We start from the raw sequence: 23,041 nt of genomic DNA on the forward strand, positions 1-23,041 counted from the left end.
CTAGACATCCGAATCGCTCATTCTCGCAAGACAATCCTCCAACGCAAATCCCCTTGCAAATCGCACGAAGACAAAGTAATTCCCCGATCCTCGAGGATACTTATCAACAGTAACGAGGGCCCAATTAACATTTCCAATAGTTTCGATTTCTCCAAAACCATTCTCCCCCCTTCGATTCCTAGAGAAAGGAAAAAGAAAAGAAAAGCATCGATCGAAGATTAGTAATATCGCAATAAGGGGTGGTGGTAAATATCGAAACCAGCGTTTTTCAAATGTATCGGATGTAAGATATGAATTACATCGATACGTGACGCGTTTCCGAGTCGTAATTGCGCCGAAAGAGTTTTCTGGACGCGAGGAGGCAAGGTTTATCGGCTCGTTAAATCGAATTTACCGGATTCATCGTTTAATTCGGTGTGCCGCACGTGCCCCTCCCTATTTACATAAACCGATAATCGTTCAGCTCGGGCCACGAGGAATTTAATAACCGTTTCACGCCCTCGTTACCTATATTTCGTCTACGATCCCGAGGCTGGTCGATGGCGGGCGTGTTTCTTACATCTTTACGCACGTCTTTTCGAGAGACTTTCTTTGCAAAGCACAGATTGGTCGCATGAAATTTTTTTTTGGGGGGGAAATTTAAGTGGATCTAAGTAGCGATGGTGCGTGGTTAATGAAGGCTCAAGGCGAGGGTTAAGTAATTAATTGATTGAGATTCGATAATGAAACACTTACCTCGATCATTCTACAATAACGGGTATATAGAAGTAATCAAAAACTGGCGGTCGAATTGTATTTCGTATGGTAATTTATTACAATTTGTACAGATTACAAATCGGTACCTATGGTGTCGCGTTCCTCGTTAGACATCTTAAAAGGAGCGGATATTGAGCAGAACGCCGTTCGTCGCTGCGCTAACGTTATTCGTACTCGGTTAATATTAATTTACCCCTGTATGTATATCTATATATATCCTCGACTCGCTCTCTGAATGAACACTGGGGTTTGATAAATGAATTCGAGTGAAATCGAATCGAAAAAAGAAACGTAGACCATCGAAAAAAATAAATAAATAAATAAATAATGAAATTTGAACAAGAGACCATCAACAATCATGGTAAAAAAAGAAAAAAAAAATCAACCAGAAGCCAGAGCAATAACGATCGATGAGCGTAATTGTTTTTTTTTTTCTCTCTTTTCTTTTTTTTTCTTTTTTTATACGCAGGGGCGTGCATTTGCGTTACAGGAGGTTACGATAACATCTTCGTCTCCTAAGAGGATTCACCCTGTTCTCCCCTCGAATTTAACCACCGCGTATTCTTATCCTTTATCCATCATTTTTTTTCTTTCTTTTTTATTTTTTTATTTTTTTTTTCTTTCTTTCTTAGTGTCAGGTATTTCGAGAAAATTTCAGCCACGAAATAACTCGTTTCACTTCGTCTGTTATCACTCATGAATGTCTTCATATAACTTATAAAGACACTTAATTTTATCAATATGAAATTTATAAATTTATACCTTAAAAGTTACGGAAATTAATTATTGCCAACTAGGTTTTTCACGAAATATATAATTTACACATTTACTATTATATTTTGTTTTTATCCAATTATCCGTTTCGAATAATGGAATATTTCTTTGAGGAGCTCGTCTTTTCTTACAATTTTTTCCTTATTGCATCGATAAATAATGGTATTATTATACAATTATTATTATTTTTTTTAATAAAAATAGCCTTTTTATAGGTTCTACGAAAACTTTCGTGAGTGACTTTATACGTCACGACGATCTCCTTTGGGAAATAGAACTAAGACTCTCTGTCTCTCCACGAGATGTCGCGTCCGAGTTACGTACGCGTAGCTACGTATAAGGTGTCCATTACTTTACTTTAAAAGCATATCGGTGATGCTCCGTCGCGTACAGGTCTCTGGTGCGAGATCTCACAGATAATGTGCCTAAAGCTGTATTCTCACTGAGCTCTCCCGCTTCTTCTCTTGAAAAAGGCTCGAAGTATGTACAAGTGCGGAATACATAAAAGTGTCTTTTCGACTCCTAAAACGGATAATTATTTCTATACAAATCTGATCTCGCTTAAAGATCGAATATAAATTATTAATACGTTTTGAAGAAAAACAAAAAAAAAAAAAAGAAACAGAAAAGGAAAGAAACTTTAACCAAGGATAAGAGAAACAAAACAGTATTATCGGTGAGGACACAGCTTAAAGTCCTCGTGTTAAAGACAAGCAACACAGCATCGTTGCAATCTTGCAGAGATGTCGCTGCGATCGACATGTTCTATCTATGCTTCCTAACCATTTGCGATTCACCCTATCTCGCCATTTATTAAAAATACAAAAAAATGTCGAATTAGCTGCAGGATCACAAGGACATCGTGTTGTTCGAGCTTAATCGTACGTAATCACTCGCGAAAAAAAAAAAGAACGAAATCGATACTTCCTTACTCGATACTCTTCTCGACCTCCCGCTTAACACACAGGCCCACTCGTGAATAAAAATCAATTGTTATTCGAGCTATCTACTCCATACATAGTAACATACATAACTGGAAGCCCTAGACTACTAGGTTTTACATGGACGATGTTTTTCTTTTTTTTATTTTCTCCATCTTCCTCTTCTTCTTCTCCTTCTTTTTCTCTTTCTTCCTTCCCTTCTTTCTTTCCTTCTTGTTTTTAATTGAATCAGGCAGTGAGTATAGTGGTATATCGGCGTACGAGCTACCTGTTGGCAGGTGTAGTTTTGCACGTGGCTGTACGCGCCACGGTTATTGTCACTGAAGGATAAAGAAGAAACGAGATGGCAGGTAGAGTGAAGATCATCGTCATGGCAGTCCAGGTTAAGCACGGGCTTGCGGAACCGCCGCTGTCTGCGAACGAAGAAGAAAACGATACTGGATTAATATTTGGATTTTAAATATTTGTTTCGTTTAATTGGGAATTTTAAGTGCAATGTAAATTAGTAATTTGTCCTTCTTTCTAACATTTTATTTTTACTTTTTTATCTTTTTAAAGAATACGATTGTGGGTGTAAAAGAGGAATTGAATGGAAAAGAAGAAATTTATCACATGTCGTTAAATTAGTGTTTAAATTGTTTTATTTTATAGCTGAGGATCGGATTCGAGATAAAAAGAAAGAGATAGAAATTTCTTTCTTCTAACTTTCTTCTTCTACTTTTTTAACGTTACTTTTATTTATTTATCCTTATTTATCGATTCTATCCATTCAAGATGTAGTTGTAAAAAATGTAAAAAAGTAATTTTCTCTGCTCTTTCTTTTCCTCTTATTTTCTATTTAATACAGTTTTACTTGCTTTAAATCTTATTCTGCCAGTTTTTACTTCGCTTTCTTATTTGAACAGAATTTAATCATAAAAATGGAAATGATCACAAAGGAAAATCAGTAATTTTTAAAATACCAAGATGCGAGATATTTCCTTTTTCTCCCAACTCTTCAGAAAAAATCTTCCGATCTCGTGATAATTAGAAAATGTAAAAAAAAAAAAAAAAAGAAAACACCCCTCTCCAAACATTTGCTTCTTTTTATACTTCTTTCGTCCAATGAAAAAAAATTTCTCTTCATTTTAAACTTACGTTATTCATCGAGAATTTTCTTAATAAAAAAAAAAACCTAAATTCAAAATAATCCCAGCAATAAAACTTTCGAATATATTATATTCATCCATAAATTTCGCTCGTATCGATAATTGTATACCTTTAATCTTTTCAATTTTTATCGTACTTGAACACACTTGAAACACTTTCCACGATTGACACGTCGTAAACTCCTCTCCCCCTCTCCTCCGATCGAACACGAGATTTCCGATAATCTGGATACAGTTGAGATTGCAAGATTGCAGTCTAGATTTCCCGGGAGGGGTAAGGATGTCTGAAATGTCCCGGCATTTAATACTATATCCCCCTCCGTCGTCAGACTTGTACCGAGAGTGAATGCAAATTCAAGATGCCATTCAGAGATACGTTTATTTCTTCCATCCGGTAAACTTGTTCTTGGCACGAACGATTGAGTCGGTTTGAAGTTTCATCAACCGATGGATGGAATTTCTGCCCTTTTATTTCTCTCTTTCCCCCTCTCCAGAGAGACAGAAACGTCGAATTTCACGATATTCGATTATCGAACGGGTTAAAGAGACGAGTCGAGGAAGCGAGGTATTGTTCGATCGGGGGATTTCATTGAATGGAAATTGTTGAAATTGCGGGACAAAGGTCGTTTGATGGACAGCTCGTCAATGAATGGGATTCGAGAGGAATTTTTGTTTCACTTTCCCGTATTATTGAACGAATGCGATGAATATTCAGCCTGGAATATCGGTTTTTTATAATTTTTATACAAAAATAAAAAAGAAGAGATTCGCCTCCCCGCGTTCGATTAAATTAAATTTTTCATCTCCATACGGAGATAAAACAGAGTCGAAGCGTTTTTGTCGTATACACCTTCTCGTTCCCTCTGTCGATATTTTAAAATCATCGTCCCATAATATTTTCCTTCCCAAGAAATATATTATTCAACTCTTACTCTAGCCTCACTTTTGCGCGAAAAGAAATTAATTCAAAATGTAAAGATACCATCACGTTATCGTATCGATTTATATAAGTTGAAACATTTTCAAATTCCTTCGAAAACAAAATCGATCGATATATATATATATATTTAAATATCGAAACAGATATTAATTTCAAGACACCTGGGGGACGTCACCTAACTAACTAACCTCATATCGAAAATCCATTGGCCGCAACTTGCGGGAACTGTGCGCGAGTATTAATCAAACCTCCGCTCCATCCGAGCCGGCATGTTACCCCGTGACCCTGTGATCCGTAAACCAGAGTCCTCTCCACTCCAATTAGAAAGCTGAACACACACGTACGTACACACGCTTGCAGCCTCGCGTTGTCCCCTTTCTTAATTACAACCGAATAAAAAGGAATCCAAAAGGAGAGAAACAAGTGGGGAAAGAGAAAAACAAAGAGCAGTAAGTAACTAGGAGGCGCGTAGATAGTCCAGCTCGTTATTTCCGGGCGAAAAATGTAGAGTCTGACGCTTCCGGCGTGGTTCCGTTGCCAAGTCCCCTGGACCCAAGTCTCTGTTGTAAACTTGCTGCCTCCACTTTTAACCCTTAATCCTAAATTATTTGCCAAAGGGCGGTACCCGTTCCAAGGAGAGATTCGCTCCTTCCCCCTCTCCTTTGTTCTTTTCTTTTTTTCTTTCAACCCACGATGAACAGTTCGTTCGAGGCCGAAGGGGTTATCTAAAAGAGGACCAATTAGGGGTTACGGGGTCAATTGGAAACGCTTCTCTCGAGCTTGTTAAAAAAAAGAAGAAAAAAAAAGGAATTTCGAATTTTTCCGCTCAAAGGCGAGAGACATTTCTTAGAGGATTTTTATATCCCCCCTCGTTATGGATTTAATCTTTCGTCGGATGAATAGTGTAATTTTTTAAACGCCGCTTTGTCCATCTATTCTATGAGCTACTCCTTCGCTTTGGAAAAGTTTTAAGAATACGAATTATACGGTTAGATGGTTAAACTGGAAAGAGATTTTTTTTATTATTTCTTCAATTAACGAGAAATTTTGGAAGTTTGGAGAGAGGAGAATGTTTGAATCTGTTTTAATATTGACGATAAAAATTTCTTTGCTGGAGATTAAAATAAATAAATGAAAGTAAGGATGATTAAATGTAGAGAATGAATTGATTGTTTTTCTCATTAAATTACAAATATCTTTGATTCTTTTAATTCAATGTGTGATAAGAAGGGAAAGGGGAGATCCAGATCAAGATCTCGTATTAGTTAAATTTTCACGCGTGCAAAAATATTAAGAGAAAATAATTATCGGTGAAAAGAAATATCAAGAAAAAGAAAATATCAAGAAATCTATCTCCAGATATAAATAAACAAATCCATAACGAGAACAAACTGATAACGTGGAATAAACGGATAAAACGAAACAAAATGTGAATAAATTAAGAGAGACTCGAGTAAACAACAAGAACGAGGAGGTAATAAATGGATTCAAAATTATTCAAAATTATTCTTCTCTTTATACGAAGATATTTCGAGAAGCGAAACTCGTGATTGAGATAAATAAAAATACGTTTTAAAGAGATTACACTCTTTTAACGATCTTTCACTCGTTCACACCGGAAATTGTCATCGTCTTCGAAGTTACGACGGTTCAAATTTTGCCTAATTTTGATCGAGTTTTTAACGAGTGTTAAATATATTTATTTCTCCAAGCATGTTACAACGATAATCGTAAAATCCGAGCGTATTTCCTCAAATGAGACGATAAATGAAACGAGATACCAGTTGCAAAATAATACGGGAAAAATTTCTCGTCGTGAGGAATAATTCACGGTTTCACGTTCGATAAATTGCATTATTTATCGGCCATTATTCAAGATTGTCTTACGTTCTACCCGACACGGGGAGGCCAGGTAATTTGCTTTTTCCACGAGCTGGCTCGCTCCCCTATCTCGTCGTGGATCTGTGTTACGTTTCTTCTTATTCCTTGAAAATTTAATCGCCACGACCGCGTCGTCCCTAATGCGATTCTCAAACCACATCCCTCCTCCAACCCCTTTTCGGTAACGAAATCTTCGCGAGACAAACTGCGACTTGAAAAACGGGCCCGGCAACGAACATGGTTCCGTGCCAAGATCGCCTTTTGTGCCCTCTACATCAGAATCAATTTCTGGGAATTTAACGCGAATCCTGGAAATATTCAAAAAAACATGGAAATTGAAATTAGCTTCCAGGGTGATTAATTATTATTTCTCTGAACGAAACATTTAATCCTTTGGAATCCATCGTGAACGTACTCTTCCTTTTATGAATGTACAGCTAAGATAATTTTGAACATTGGATGTCACATTATTTATTATATTATTATTAAGTAATTCGAATATTTCACGAATTTCAGCAATTTTATCACGTATATTTACTTGTTCGAAATTTCTTCTACACTTTAAAAAAAAATCGTTACAATTCTTTGTCCATTCCACACTCGCAATACTCATTCTAAGAAATCTCCTCCTCTTGCACTCAAAAAAAATATTTGACAAAAGAAACACGATTATTTCCGTCCAACTTGCGTCCAAAAGAATTCCATTTCACCAAAAGCTCGCGTATCAGGTAACAATTTAAACTGCGAACCATCCCTTCCCCGATTATTCTCCGTTAATAATTATTCCGCTGGTCGAATATCGTTTACATGCAAACGGGCATTTACTATCAACCGTTATTACCGTCGAAATTACGCAGTGGCCGTGCACCGTGAAATATTATGCACGTACGATCGTATCTTTGTTAGAAAATGATTTCTATCCCCCCATTTTCCATCATTCATGTTCCATCACGAAAAGGGAGGACGAATACGGGTAGGTGTGCAATCTGCTGTTTCACAGTGGTGTATGGGAAATAATCTTCTTCCCCGAGTATCGTTTAATATTTCTCTCTGGATCAATTTGCTTCTTCTTCTTCTTCTTCTTCTTCTTATTCTGCACAGCGGCAGTTTTTACTCTAGCTCGCAACTTTCCCCCTTGGGGTAACGTTCGGAGAAGATTTATGCAAGTTTATGAAGAAGTTTTTGAATTAATTGCGAGTTATATATTTTTGGAAGTTTCTCATCCGTTTATTAAATCGATAAGAATAATTGTAAACACGGTTAATGCGCATTGTGATGAGTTATCGAAAGATTTTTCGAAAAAAAAGAAATTTCTCTAACTCTCTTAACCTTTCGATTCCTTACTTAAAATAAAATCCCCTTCTTTGCAAGCAAATATTTGAGAAAGAGGAGAGAGCACAATCACAAATTTAAATCGATCGAGAAATTACCATCCTTCTTCCCTCCTATATTCCTTTCCAATTCTTTTTCACGGCAATACCGCGCCCGAAACTTTATTAGCCCTTTCTACCCACACCGGAAACGGGGCCCGCGATAAAGGGCGGCTGCGAGCGAAATATCCGGCCGTTTCATAAAGTGCTCGAATCGCACGGTTTGTCCAGGTAGGCGGGTCAACTGTTTCCGTAATGAACGAGGGAGAAAAAACGAAACAGGAGGAGGAGGAGGAGGAGTTCGATCGATATTCGATTAATTGGATTTGGCTAGCCTCCTCTTCTCCTTCCTCCTCATTCTTCCTCCTTTTTCTCCCGTATAACCGTTTTTTCAGGCGGGGTTGCCTGTCGACGCTCGCGCGATCCAACGCTTCGCCCTCATCTTTTCATCCTCGCGCGAGTAATATGCCGAACCGGGCGGATGATTGACGGGGGATGGATGTTCCAACCATTCTGGCAACTTGTTTTTCGCGATGCTCGATCGATAAAATTGAACTGGATTTGGAGAATTTTCGTTTTTTCGAGGAGGGAGAGAGATTCTTTTTTTTTTCTGGATCACGGGGTTGCAAAGTGACTGTGAAATCCTCGAACGAGCGTTTTGAAAGAGTGTTTTGAAGGATGGATATACGATTGGACACGATTATGAACACGGATTTTTACGAATTTGGAGAGAAATCGTTGGAAAGATTGTTCTTTGCTTGGCATACGAATATAAAGGCAGTATATAATTGCTTGGTGATAATTAATCTCTCTCAAGCATCTTTAAAAGATTAGAAAAAAGTGTCACAAGAAAAGCTTAAAGAAAATAATTTTCTATCGCTACGTAGAACCGAATCGATGTCAATGGTCCTCAAATAAGCAATGTAACAAATTATCGAATAAAAGAAACAATATACAATTGTCAAGGCTCGTAACAGATGGATAGATTTTTGATAAAATCGTGGCGAATCATTATCAGTTCCCTTTGAACTGAGAGTTAATTAAAAAGGAATCGTATCCCTTTTATTCGAGTTAATTGGAAATCGATTAAAGGATCAAGCGATGCTGACGTATGGCCGAATTTTATTTCGACCTCGAGGATCGTTCTCGATCAATTAAAAAGCTTTTTTTCCCGCCCCCCCAATCTAAAGAACTAATTAAAAGATTTTCTGACGTATCTCGAATATACAACGTATACAATAAAAACGACGTTTCGAACGAAAACAAATTTTTCTCCCAAGTAGCGATAATCGAAGAGTTAATTAAAGACTTTGCTAATATCTTTCTCTTTCGACTGATAGAAAGTTAATGAAGAGCTTCTAATATTTTCATTTTTTTTTCTTTTTTATTCTGGAGTAATTAATTGAAGAGTCTTTAATATCCATCTCCACGAATTTTTGCTTCTTAAAACGCTACATTTCCAATTTGATTTCTCATTAAATTCTTATTTCAATTTTCTGTTTTTCCTTTTTCCTCGAGAGTCGTATAACTTCGTGATAAGGTATATCTGATATCGTACTCGATTTACAACTTTACTGCGTGAATTAAAATTAATCACCTAGTCGGGTTGGCAAACGTTCTTTTTATGGGTGACCGAAACCTCGTAAACGAGGCTCCTGTATAATGAACAATAGCCATTTTACTCCTTGCGAGAGGCGACCATTATTCGATGTTGATCCTGATGAGAGTTTATATCCGAGACAAGAAAGATTAAAAGTGGTATAGATATGCTTGGCTTCATAATCGGAGATTTTTTTAAGAAAAGTAAAAAAGAAAAAAAAAGGTTACTTACTTCTTTTAATAAAAGAATGAAGAGACTTCTTTTCATATTTGAAAGAAATAAAATTTAGATGAAAAATTATAATTCATATTTCTTTCTTTAGAAAGGAATCGAGAAATAATGAGAATCGTATTCTTTTGTAATTGAAACAAATTTTTCAGATTCGACGATTAGTTATATCGTTTTTAAAACAATATTTTTGTTAATCTTAATAATCGTTCCGATTTCGGCTATTGTCGTTCATTTTCGGAGGCTGTCGTGTCTTGCCGCCCGATGATTGCCGAGAATCGACGATTATTCACGATTCGCTGTCACGCGACAGAGAAAATGTCGCGCGTTATGGATACAATCTCTATGTCTCAAATTTAACAAATTGATCTACTCGATTGAAAGTGCTCGATAAAATGTATCAATTAAAACTTAAAATTGTGAATTCTGGATGTTATTTGGATAAAAAGTTAATTTTAAAGAAAAATCATTGGATAAATTTAAGTAAGTAATTCTTTTCCTTTCTCTTTTATGTTCTTTCGTCTTCTCTTTCTGGGTTCGCGGCGGAATGAAGAAGTTATTTAAAAATAGCGGTCTGTTTGGATCTTAATAAGCTTGCTTCTATTTTCTCGAATCGTTCTTGTAACGAGCCGGATTGGATTATCTTAATTTCCGGGAATGAACGTTTCTGCCGTGTTCTGCTCTCTTATAATAACACCATTTCGCTTTTTACACGCATCTGTTTAAATATTCGGCGGGTAACGATGCGGCGGCCATTTAATTCCTACGTTCAAGAATATTCTTTGCACGTAGTATTTTAATAAACTGAACGAAGGTAGAACTTAAGACGAAGCGGGGATGGAAAAGATTTTCATTTTAAACTTTCCTTACTCGTGTTAGGCAGAAAAAAAAATTAAAAGTAATTGAATTTCTGCGTTTCTTAAAAGATACACCATTTTGAAGATTAGTTTAAATTCTCCCTTTAAATTGTTCTCTGTTATAATATTTGACCTTATTTTTTAATTCCTTATTTTCTTCCTCATTTTTATCTCGAGATCGTTACGTAGAATGGATTCTAAACAATTTTTTAAAACTATACTACACTCTTCTCTATTGAGTAAACATACGCGTATATTTTCGCGCATCATAGAATATCACAATAATTAAAACAAATACTGTGAATGTTAAAAATCCTAAAAAATATCCTCAAAAATTCTTAAATTTAACAATAAACAAGCCACCAGTCTCGATGTACACGAATAATAACAATCAAGATCCAAATTTCGCGCGAAAAATCCCTCTTTGACGAAATTATTGCGCGGAAAAAAACGGGGGGGAAATCTGTTGGAAGGATCGATCCACGAATCCACCCGTGGAATGCCCATCGATTCGATTCTAATCGTTTTCCACGCCTTCGAACGAGTGCCGAGCCGAAAGATCGAGCTTTACGAGCCCACGGTTTTACGAGCTCGCTCGGTTTTCCAAGCGTATTCGCGTCACGATCTGGTTGCACGTCATCGAATGATCGTGGTCGAGCGTTAACGAGGTCGAAAGTCGATTTTACGACCGAGCCTCGGAAGAAGAAACTGTTTCTTTCCCCGGGAAAAGTTTCGCAGACGGTTGAATAAATGGGGTGAAATCTCGACATGGAAAATAGATTTTAATAGAAGATGGGGATATTTTTGTTTCGTAGAGCTAGCAAATTTTTATCGATGCTGAAGATGGTACTTTAGACTCGTTTTGATAATTTTCTTGAAAATTCTTGGAAGGAGTAGAAGACGATAGATTCGTATCCGAGCTTTTTCGAGATCTGAATCGTTTCACAGTTGTTATTATTTGTCTAATATTTCAAGATTGATGTATCAAGATAATTTGAATATCGTAAAGAAATGTTTCATCTTTAAAACTTACAATCAGGATCACAGTTCTCAATTTATTAATTAAATATAATTAATAAAATTTTTTACCAATTATTATATAATATTGCGTTGATCGTTGAAAGAGAAGATTATTCGATTGATCAACATTTCAAGTATATTTTATAATATATCGAGTAAATTGTGAAAAGCTTCCTGAAATTTATATCGATAATAATCTTCAGTGTGATTAAATTCAACTTGATGGATGCATGTTTAAAATCCTTATTATTTACGCATTTATCGATATCTCGTTTCAAAAATTTATTATACGCAAAAGTATAAAGAAAATCGATAAGAATAAATGTAATAAAAGCGAATATTACATGGCAAGCAATATTCAGAAAGGAAGTTATTGCTTCATAATGATGCAAAGGATAATCCCTTATTAATCCATTTCTCCATTTATTCATTGATCGTATATAACATTCAAGGGAAAAAATCGTAAGGATAATCCATCTTTTGTAATGGATTATTTGTTATTTCACTTCTTTTCAATCTAATTATTTATCCATTATCTTCTTAAAGTCAATTAAAAGATCAATTACTTGATCGATCGTTCGTATATATTTCTCATAATTTTTATTTCGATTAATTATCTAATTATTTCTATAAAATTTTCCATTATGCGAGTGAAATTAATTCATATAATTAATTATCCACATTCTTCCATTTCTTATTTTCTGTAATAATTGTATATCGTTATTGCAACGTCAAATTTTTCACCCCTTCGCTTCGTATTACATTATTCCAAATTTAATTAATAATTAACCTACAATAATTCATCTACAATAATAGTTCACTCTTCGCAACCATCTTCATTCATTCGAATTCAACTCACCATTATTTTTCCACAATTTCTCATAAATAATCAAATACCTTACACAAATTGTTTCCTAGACTCATCCTCCCATCCCTTCCTTAATTTTTCTACTTCTCCACCGCTCTAAATCAAATTTACCAATTACTCTCCCATTTCTCTCCACTTTCAATAACTGTCTCCCCATCGATCTCCCCCTCCCCTCTCATTCTCATCATCCATTGCTTTAAATTCACCTTCCAAACTTTAATACGATAAATCACCACCTAAATAAGATTTCCCTAATCAACACGTCCGACCGAGAAACTTCTCAACGGCCGTCCACTGAAAGAAGAAATTTCCGAAACGAAATAATAAACGAAATAAACGAAATTTCTCCTCGCCTCCGAATGTTAAATATTTCCCTGGAATTAATCCTGTCCGCGCGGAAGGGAGAAAAACTCGGGGGGATGAAAAATGATGGTAACGAGGAGGAATGGCGGAGGGAAAGAGGGTGGTGGTCGAAGGACGGCGGTATTACGGCAGTCGTGGATCATAAAGCAGCGGTGGAAAATGGAATAAAGAGCGACAAGCGTCGGTCCCACGGGCGAATATAAATATCCGGAATAATTATTAGGGGATAACCGATGACCGGCCGCCATTCCTTCCGAGGAGACTAATACTTCCGGGAGCCGACTCTTTTTTTAATTATAAGCGTCGCGATATTTCACCCCACGTGAATTATTTCGAAGGGAGGGGTTTGGAAATCGCGTTACAAAATCTTTTGAAAATATATGTGTATTTTTTTAAATATTCAATTTCTATGAATAATTAACTGGATTAAAATCGAAGTCTTATTTGATCGATTCGCAGCATAAAATCACGTTAATATTCGAAAACGAGATTATACGGGATGGAAAAATGGAAAGAGAGGAAAGAACGAAGATTAGGGCGAATGAACGGGAGCAAAGGAAGAAACGGAAATGAAGAAATAAAGCGAAAGAAAGGAAACGGAATAACACGAAGAAAATACTACGCAAAGGAAAAGAGTCCCTCTAACGTCTGACTGAGAACGAAAATCATGGAAGAGCGAGGCGGGGGCGAGGTGAAATGAAGCGAAGAGATGGATAAACATGGAGAGACTACCTCCAGGTTGTCAAAACGTATTCGCCGGACGGATGGAGCGCATTATATAACGCGATGGCCGATGGATCGCGATGGCCGTTGGAATCGTGGCAGAGGACACGCCAGAGTTTCCGGTGATTGCAGCCACTGGCTCGAAAACCAGGGTGAAACAGGGAGGAACGTGACAGGGATTCGGTGGGCGGGGAGAGAACAGGGGTTGACCGATGTCCATCAACGGTTCTCCATCCACAACTACGCCTACCACCCTGTTCATAACAATTTCGATAGCCGAGTAATAATTGCTTTTTTCGGCGCGAAACAAGTTTTTCCAAAAAATACATTATCCTGGGATGACGATTTCCAACCGTTCTTCCGCGTTGATTGGAGAGAATCGCATCTTTTCCTGTTCGTTCTTCTTTTCTTTGCGCCAATTTTTTCGATTTCGTTTAATTGTGAAATTCTTTCTTTTTTTCTCTCCTCCTCGCCACGATTTCACCACTTTATCTCTTCTTTCAGTGGTTTCAACGCTTGATTACATTTTTCTTCGTTTCTCCCTTTCTCTCACGATCTTTTCCATTCCCAATCCTCCTTTTCCCTCTCCCCTTTTCCACCACAATTTCCTTTCTTTCCTTCTTCCTCGATCGAAGCTTTCTACAAAGTCCGGTCAAAGGATTCTACTCACCTACTCTTTTCGACCACGTTTATTTACCTTCCATCCCTTCTACCCCTTCATTTCCCTTTTCCCACACGTTCGAAAAAACAAGAAATAGTCCAGAACAAATCTTCAATTCTTCGTATCTATCGCTTTCCAACCCCCGAAAAAACCTAAACCAGTCGTAAAGATCCAGCCTCGAGCACGTTCCTCGATTCAGAAAGGAAAGAGAATCGACTCTTCTCCTCGAAACCGAACCCTCTCTTCTCGCACTTTCGACACTTTTCGAAAATTCATCCCACCCCCGCATCACTCATCCGGATCGCAATCAAATCGGCCGGCCAATTTTGGCCCGCGACCCGAAATTGTTTCGTTTTGATTGACAGGTGGACAGGTGGGTGACCGCGCCCCTTCCATCAAAGCGGCCGCGTAGACAGCGTTTCTCGCGCGGATTATTTCGATCCAAGTGTCAAAGCGGATCCTGTAAAATCGACTGAGAAATTCAGTGCTTGTAGAAACGCGTGTGGCGCTTGGAAGCGAAGGCGTTCGAGGACGAGACGAATTGTGGAGAAAGGGAGTGGAAAACAGAAATGATTCGTTACTTCTCAATAGATATGGCCGAGTTTGAGGAGATGCGGAAGGATGCTAGGATTTTCAATCTTACATTTAATCAGTGGATTAATTAAAAGGATTAATATAAGATTTTAAGACGCTTTCAGAGATGGAGGAGCTTTGGGTTAACGCGATTTCTGTACAGATCGGCGGGCAGAGATAGTTCATATCGATCCTGTTAGATATCAAGCGCCATAACAAGCGTATCGTATCCGTGTCAACGTTCATGAATAACGCGAACTTGGTGAAATCGATACTCAGTCACCAGATATTGTGCTACCAACACATTTCCCCTCCCCATAATCAACGAAATATCGCTAAAATTTCTCTTCTCGAGCATCACTCGTTGTCAAAAATTTATCCATCTTTTATCGAAGCGTGCACATTGGATTATTGATATAACACAATAATTTTGAATTTATTTATATTTCTCATCCTCCACTAGCTAGAGACAACCTATATACATCGATAAGCAATAAGGAATAATTTTTTTCTTTAATAAGTTTGCATAATTACGATTAGCTTCCGATTCAAAACGTTCCAAATCCCTCTTCTTCCAAGAGACGGTGAAGGGAATAAATTTCCCTTTATATTCTCTCTCTTTCTCTGAGGGGGGTGAAAAAGAGCCTGGAATACCTCGCCTCGTTGCTCGTCGTAATTCCAGCCCGAAAAAGAAACAGTCTCACTTTGGACTTGTAGCTTACGTTGCCGACTTACTAATCGAACCAGATACTTCCTCCACTCTCCCCCTCCACCCACCACTCTCCTTACTATTCCGGGATACCCTCGAAAGTGCAGTCAGAAACTCGACTCGCATTGATAATGCCCCGGCTATATCCCGGCCAATAGCCAAGGGGGAGGGAATCTCCATCCAAGGAGGAGAGAAGAGATCGAACCCTCCCTCGTATGGAAAACGAAAGAAACGGCCGGTCCCCGTTAAGGGGATGAATATTAACCGGGGGCCTGTCGCGAACGATCCTGCCTTTCGTTCGGAACTTTTGTTTCCACGAATGTCTCCCGAGTGGTCGAATATATTATATTTGAATCGCTCTGTTTTGCTGGAATTTTTAGCGTGAGATTGGAAGGAATCGATTTTTTCCTAATTTCAGCGAGATGAGAGAATTGCGAATATCGAACGACACCAATTTCACGATCGATCTTTTTTTTTTTTTTTCCAAGAACGATAGAGAAATCGAGATTCGTCGAGGATCACAACGCGTATCGAGGAAAGTCGAGGATTTCGAGGAGTGGAGGGGAGAGTAATTCGCTAATGGCATCGAAGGGATGCGCGAACGCAGTCTGGCATTCTTCTGCGTGACGATGCCTTGCGCGGGAAAAGCACCCTTCATCCCTCGATTCGACTTTATCCAGATATATCAGAGGGGATGCTTGTATGATGTGTATATATATATATATATGTTTCGAGGGAGATTCCTCGAGTAGTTCGAGATTGTAATTGAAGTTCCTGGTGTCTTCTTGATCTCGGGAAGAGTGTCTCCAGAAATGGCAGACGCGACGCTGTCTGATCCATTTCGCTCGAATCAAAATTGACGAGAAGACAATTTGTTTATTCTTCTGGTATAATTCATCTATCAACGATGATTCCTCATAAAACTATCGATGAAATTAAAGCTCGAATCATAATTAGACGTCCCAAACAAGCCCCAGAAATGAACAAAATCCTAGGAAGCTGAAAGCTGAGCTAAGGAAAAATGCTCGCTCGAGGCACAAAGAGAAACGAGATTTCCAAGGCTCGATTCCTCGCGCCAAACCATCCACATCAAACGATCTAAGGACAGCCACCTCTCCTCCTCCTCTCTGCAAACCTCGGAGAAGAAAAGGAGGAAGGGGAGAGGACGTTTCCTCGGATGCTCCAAGAGTCCATCCGTGTCTTGGAGGGGGAGGAGGGTTCGATTTCCGGGAGACGCACAAGGGGAGCGGCCCTTTAACGTGCCGCGTTTACGCTCCCTTTTACCGCGGGGTAATGGTATTGGCAATCTTCTGGCCAGCCATAGAGACTTTGCGTCGCGACTTTTATCGCGCCACGCTTGCGATCGCGAGGAGACGCGCGTAAATCAACCGACTCGTTGCAAAGGGAGTGGATGATACTCTCGAGGGGAGAATTTTTGTCGAGGTCGATCGGCTAAAGAGGATTGGGTTTAATTATTTCGAGTTTGATTAATAAGGAGATGGCCAAGTTGGTGACCGTATGTTGGATAGAATTTTATTTATTCGGAGGGGATACAGTGCATATATTTGAAAAATTGTGATTTCTTGAACGAGGAAGTTCTCGAGAGAAAAAAAGAGGGAGAAAAAGGAACCCAATTACGACGTATAGAAATCTCATTTTTCACGAGAGCGTCGCAAAAACGGGATTCAATTTCTCGAGTAAACGCGAAGGAAAGTTTATTTCAAGGGATGGAAAAGACCGAACGAGCGTCCAGTTGCAAGCAGTTTCAATCCTTAAAGCGTTCAGAATGAACCGTTAATCAAAGAGAGGAAACGAGACTTTTCCCGGAACTTGTTAACAGTATACAAGATTGATACCGGTTACTCTGGATTTTATATTAATTATAACGTCGACGGCGAAGTGAAATAAAAAGATTAAAAAAAAAAAAGAAAAAAATCGCAGAGCCAGAGAAAATAAATTTTGTTTAAACGAGTAAATGGAAATTAATGTTCCATCATTTTTTTTAATTACGATTGCCTTTCAAATTCTGCTTATTATTATTATTATTATTATTATTATCTCGAACCTTTCATTTTTCTTAATTTCTCGATTATTTCCCTCCCTCGAACAATTTCGAGCTTTCAGGATGGATATTACACAGGGCGGGCAGAATCTAGAGTTTCTGGACGAATTCGAAATTTCGACGAGCGAGAGTCGAGGACATCTCTGGGATATAAAGGGGGATTGGGACCGATTGGACGAAGACGTTGCAGAGAAATATGATCCATCGGGCGTCGCGTCAGGCCGGACGTCACAGATTTCCGACAGATATTTCTCTCGGGATGAACTGTCCCCGACTGCAAAGCGTTATTATACATACCGGGGATAAACGACGTGATTCATGCTTATTCACGAACGTGACGACGGGTTGGATAACCCATCTTGGATACGTAATGGATACCCAACTATTATTTATCCTCCATGTTCGAATCCCCTTCGCCGTTGAAATAATTATCTCGGTCTGTCTGATAAAATTTCTCAACCCTTTTGGAAAATTTAGCAGATATTGGCAGATATTATCGATCAATGGGGGAATTGGGCAATTAATGGCACGGTTTTATCTAAATTTAGTCGGTCGTTGGGGTCTCTCTTTGATTTTTCAAATTTTTCAAGAACGCGTTATTGGAAAATTCTTACAATTCCTTTAATGGAAATTGATATTGCTACGCACAGGATTTCGCGTATGTATATCTTTAATTTCAATTAATTCGAATGTATGGAAAATTTTTTTCGCGTTGTTCATCAAAGAAGCGTAGAAGAGTAATGAAGAATAATCTACTTTTTTTTTCTCCCCCCCCCCCCTCGTATTATAATCATCAAAGCTTAAAATAATTAGACACGGAATTAGACCGGTACAATCCACCGCTTTAATTATAATAATCTCGTCGAAAAAAGGAGAAAATAAAATGAAATAAAATAAATGTAGTTCGCGATTAAAAACGATTATTTGATAAAGCGTACATCGAGATAGGCAAAAAATTAAAATTACATTGTAGAAAATTTTAATTTTCCCCGTTTAAACCATATTTCGTCGAAAGCGTGTTCAATTTTTTCAAATTTATAAATTTCATCTTTCTTCTCGAAACATCCGCGTATAATACATTTTGATACACGTTGTAATTACATTATATATATATATATGAAATTTTATCGACCTCGTCCCGACCAAGCCTCGCATTTTCCAGCTTTTTTCCCCACCTTCCCTCCGCCCCTCTTCCCTTTTTTTTATCTCGATCACCGCAGATTTCTTTTTTCAATTTTAATCCCTCGATAGCCGAGTCGGTGGCAAAAGAACGAGCGCACGCCGCCCTTCTGACGAGATATCACCCCCCTCCCCCCTCCCCGTGCTGGCAAACCGCCGTGAAATTGTCTTCATTAGGCGGCCACCGGTGAAATTCCTTGCGTGTGTGGATTTTTCCTTTTTTTTTTTTTTTGGAAAAGGGAGACGAAGAGGTATACGTGCCGAGATTGGGGGATTGGAATTTTAAGCGATGGAAATATCGAGAAGGAATCCGTAAATACGTTCTACGTTTTAACGAAAAGTGAGATTGGAAAAATTTAAATCCAACCTTGAAATCCCGTTCGGATGAATTTTTTAAACAAAAAGAGAGGGGAGGGAGGGATGAAAATGTATACGGTATTAAAACTTATATAACTGTTTGGAAAAATGAACGAGGGAGAAAATGCTAGAGAAATTCTACGCGTGCGCGCGTGTGTTTGTACGGGTTAAATTTTTTAATAGGGGAGAGAAAAAAAAAAGAGAGAGGAAAAGAAGAATGCGGGTAAGATTAATGAAGAATTTTTAGCGCGGAAAAGTTGAGAAAAGGGGAACGGTAACCGTCTGTAGTATGAAATTTCACGCGTGTCGAGTTGAATTTTTAACGACGGGGGGAGGGAGGGCGAGATTATCGGAGAATTTTGATGTTACAAAGGATGAGAGATCGCGAAAAGTAAATTCTGCTACGGCCAGCGTGAAATTTCACACACGTCTGTGGAATTTTTATGACAAGAGGGGAGGGGAAGGGAAAGGTGGTGGGGAGGGTGGCAAAGAAAGAGAGAAAGGGTTCCAAGATATTATTGGAGATACGTTGTTAGAAACGTTGGGGAAATTCTGCGAAAGTGGTATTACCTGTATTAAATTCTACACACGTCGAGTTGTCACGGGGAAATAGTTACGACATTTCTACACTTTAGAATTTATACGCTGAGAATTTTGAAATTTTCTCTGCGTGGACAGACTAATAATCACGATGTTAAAGATTATTAGAAATTATATTTCAAAACCAACTCCTTTTCATTTCAAAAATTTATAATCCAACAAATCTCCAAACCCATTAACAATCATCTGCATGCACAGGGATTAATATCGAGATCGAAATCACGAGGAAAGCACGGCCAAAGATCGAGATTCAATGATTTTTGCTTTTTCAGCAGAGAAACAACATGGATCATCAAGTATCTTAAGGGGGAATTTTGAACACAAATATTACTGATTTTAATGAAAAGAAATATTCATTTCAATATTAATTTTATCGTACGTAAATCGTAAGATAATCGAAATAAGTAGTGCAAGCTAGTCATTCGTCGTACGAGTAGAAGAGGAGAGTTATGACGATTCATTCGAGCAAGTCGCGAGAGAAAATAATAAGATAACCAAACAAACGGGACAAGCGAAATAAGATATTAATAATTATGGATGCTTGGAGAGATTTAATAAAATAGGGATAAGAAGGAAATAATTCTCACGATTATATATATATATATATAGTTGAAATGGACGTGTAGGTTCGTTTTATAGAGAAGGGGCGAAACAAATAATAACGAAGTGGTGAGAATTTATTCCAAATTCGACTGGAACACGTGTCTACGCCTGTCTGGCCGTGTTAACAATGATAAAACGAGGTTCGATCGGGGCAGAGCAAAACGTTATCAATCACACTCCATTATGGACTGGCTACATCCGAGCACTTTTATCGCAATCCCGTCCTCGAAACGGACGCTCTCTCTCTGAGAGAAGATTCGATAAATCCTTCGTAATTTCCTTATTTCAACGCTCGATAAATCGCTACGGAAGTGTCGATTTGAATTTCCCTCCCCCATTCTCGATTATCATTCGTCGTGATCGTCGATTCGAAAAAATTATTGATCTTGAAGAGTATCTGAAAAAAAAAAATAATCAATCGTATTTGAGTGAACAATTTAAAAAATTTTCAACGCAAAAATTATTGATCGATCGGATTTATTAAATTAAATATTATATAATGGATATCGAATTTATAAATTCGATAAAAAAATTTGTTTTGATCGTTATTAATCTTTCGTTTTTTGACGAAAAATATTAATCCTCGATTATTCATCGTTCCAACAATTTGACGTAAATATCGAAGCTTGCGATATCGTATAATCGAATAATAATTTTTTTTTTTGTAATGAAACATTAAACATTTTAATCGTCACATCGATCGAATAAAAATTGAATCGCATTTAATAATCGCTTAATCGCTTAATCGCATTAAATATTATTCAACGATGAAATATTTTTCAACGTATTTCTTGCCAATTGTTTCTTGTCCAAGAACGAAAAAAAAACTGCATAGGCTCGTGTTACGAGCCAGTTTCTCGTAAACACTCGTTCATTAACGATAAATATCGGAAAGGATCGGTATTATCCCGGCCACGAATTAACGAATCCGCTTAAACGATCGATTATTTCGACGTTACATTTACAAAACCGCGTTTCACAAACGTCTTAATTTAACGAGGCCAAATATCGCTGTATTTATCACTTTTATCCCTTCGAAAATTCAGACGACTGGATCCCCTAAGAATCCTTTTAATACCCCGTTAACGATAAGATAATCGTCGAAATTGAACGTATTCCAAACGTTTAAATCAAGAAGTTCCCTCATCTTCCAGCGATCGAGACCAATCATAACCTTTTGTCGAATTCGAGATTTTTATCCCTGTTTCTTTTAAATTTCCAGGATGCCTCCCCGTTAGATGCAATTAACAACATCTGGTCGACGTTTCAAAAATTTCATCCTCGAGAGGCTCGAAAGGAAACGAATCATCGGCAAGTGATCGAATTCGTACTTTAATAAATTTTCATGAAAATTTAAATAACGTTAAATAATTATTTTTCTTCCTGCAACAAGCGCGAAACTAATATCCAGCTATTCTTCTATTCGAGCAGAAATATAGTTAAGAAAAAATCCCTTTCCTCGATTTCGTCCTTTTTGCATGCCAGAATCACGCCATAGAAAATCAAAGTTCGATTGCCTCGCGCGGGTCGGCTTCTCTCGTCACAGGCCGAGTTCAGAATTATCGTGCGCGCTACATCGAGGACGACGACGATTCCAGTTGCGCCACAATTTAGATCCAGCCGAGCGATAAATGGCGGTCGATTGAATAACGCGTTGATTAAGCGCGATCTCATTTCTGATAATACCGCCTTTCACCGCCCCCCAAACTTCTTCCAACCTCGAATCTTCCCCCAGCGGATAAAATGGAGGAATTCGGAAGACGTCCTTTGGATCAGTCGGGATTTCTTCGGCCAATTTGATCTTATCGCTCAATTTGAGGAATCGATTGATATTTTTAACACGCACGATAGAAATCCCTCTTCGAGGAGATGTCAATAATCGAAATAATTTAATGTTCATTTATCGATCATATAGATCGTGTTGAAATTATCAAAAATCTTTGATAAAAAGAACTAATTATTTCCTTCCAATAGATTCTTCGAACAGATCGGTTTCACTCACGGTGTCCACGCGGTGGAGATTCGCCGGTGATGGAGGCTATGCGTGGCGCGTCCTCGCTGATCTCGATCTCAGCGGACTCCCTGTACACGTCCGCGATGAAGGCCGTGCACTGCAAGAGCAGCCTCCCGTTTCGAAACATGTCGTTCGTCACCTTGAAGTCTATCGTCGACTTGGACACCTGAGAACCGTCCTCCTGCGGTATGGCGAAGTATCTCGTCCTGTATACCAAGCTGTCGTTGGCGATCTGCAAAAGTTCAAAAAAGTCATTGTTGCAACAGGTTTACCGATCCTCCAAATCTTCGATTAAATTCGAGTTGTTGGAGAAATTATCCTCCCGGAAGGTGGAAACGTTTTTCAGCCTCAACGAGGAAGATTTAATTAGAAAATTACTTTCGTTTACGAGGCGAGGGATGTTTAACAATGCAAGAAAATAAGCGGTGCACGCGTCAAATAAATATTTAGCGGGTTGAAAATGAAACAGATTAATTCTGAAGCTCCCGTGTATACATCAAGCCGGCGTACACGGTGTGTACAAGGTATGAAGCAGGAATTATTATGCCACGGTTCACACCACCACCACTGTTGGAAAAGGGCGTCGCCATCGTTGGAGAGGGACGATTCCGTGCTTGGAAAGTATATTCTATATTTTTGCGGGACGCGAAATTGCCGAGTTGGGAAACGCGCGTGGACACTTTTAATGCAGGCTTTGACTTCTCAAAGTGGAAATTTCTCGGGCGAAGTTGAAGGAAAAGTTTTCTCGCAGCGAAATTGGAAATAATGTTGATTGAAATGATATTTACTTTTAAATAATATTATATATATATAT

At 38.2% G+C, this 23,041-nt stretch overlaps 2 protein-coding genes and 1 long non-coding RNA gene across 5 annotated transcripts in view; 2 read left to right on the forward strand and 1 right to left on the reverse strand.

Moving 5' to 3' along the window:
- The window catches only part of LOC107996610 (photoreceptor outer segment membrane glycoprotein 2-like), a 244,243-nt gene that overhangs the window by 65,107 nt on the left and 156,095 nt on the right, over window positions 1–23,041 (forward strand). The gene's annotated exons all lie outside the window — the stretch shown is intronic.
- Window positions 791–23,041, reverse strand: part of LOC107998009 (uncharacterized) — a 114,545-nt gene continuing 92,294 nt past the window's right edge. Inside the window, exons 5-7 of one of the 2 annotated variants that reach the window (XR_009832851.1) lie at window positions 22,216–22,459; window positions 2,463–2,884; window positions 791–2,052 (exon numbers count right to left, since the gene is read on the reverse strand). Coding sequence is in view for 1 of the 2 variants with exons in the window: in XM_062085685.1 (XP_061941669.1) it covers window positions 2,736–2,884; window positions 22,216–22,459 (393 nt within the window). In the remaining variant the exon portion in view is untranslated. Of the gene's footprint in view, window positions 2,885–22,215; window positions 22,460–23,041 lie in introns of both variants that reach the window. The other variant, XM_062085685.1, reaches the window with a different exon arrangement.
- On the forward strand, window positions 9,932–22,106 carry LOC133667391 (uncharacterized). The gene is made up of 2 exons (XR_009832853.1): window positions 9,932–10,121; window positions 21,436–22,106. It is a non-coding gene; the product is annotated as an uncharacterized LOC133667391 (long non-coding RNA).

The sequence above is a fragment of the Apis cerana genome, linkage group LG15 (assembly GCF_029169275.1).
Source record: "Apis cerana isolate GH-2021 linkage group LG15, AcerK_1.0, whole genome shotgun sequence".
In the NCBI taxonomy this organism is placed as follows: Eukaryota; Metazoa; Arthropoda; class Insecta; order Hymenoptera; family Apidae; genus Apis; species Apis cerana.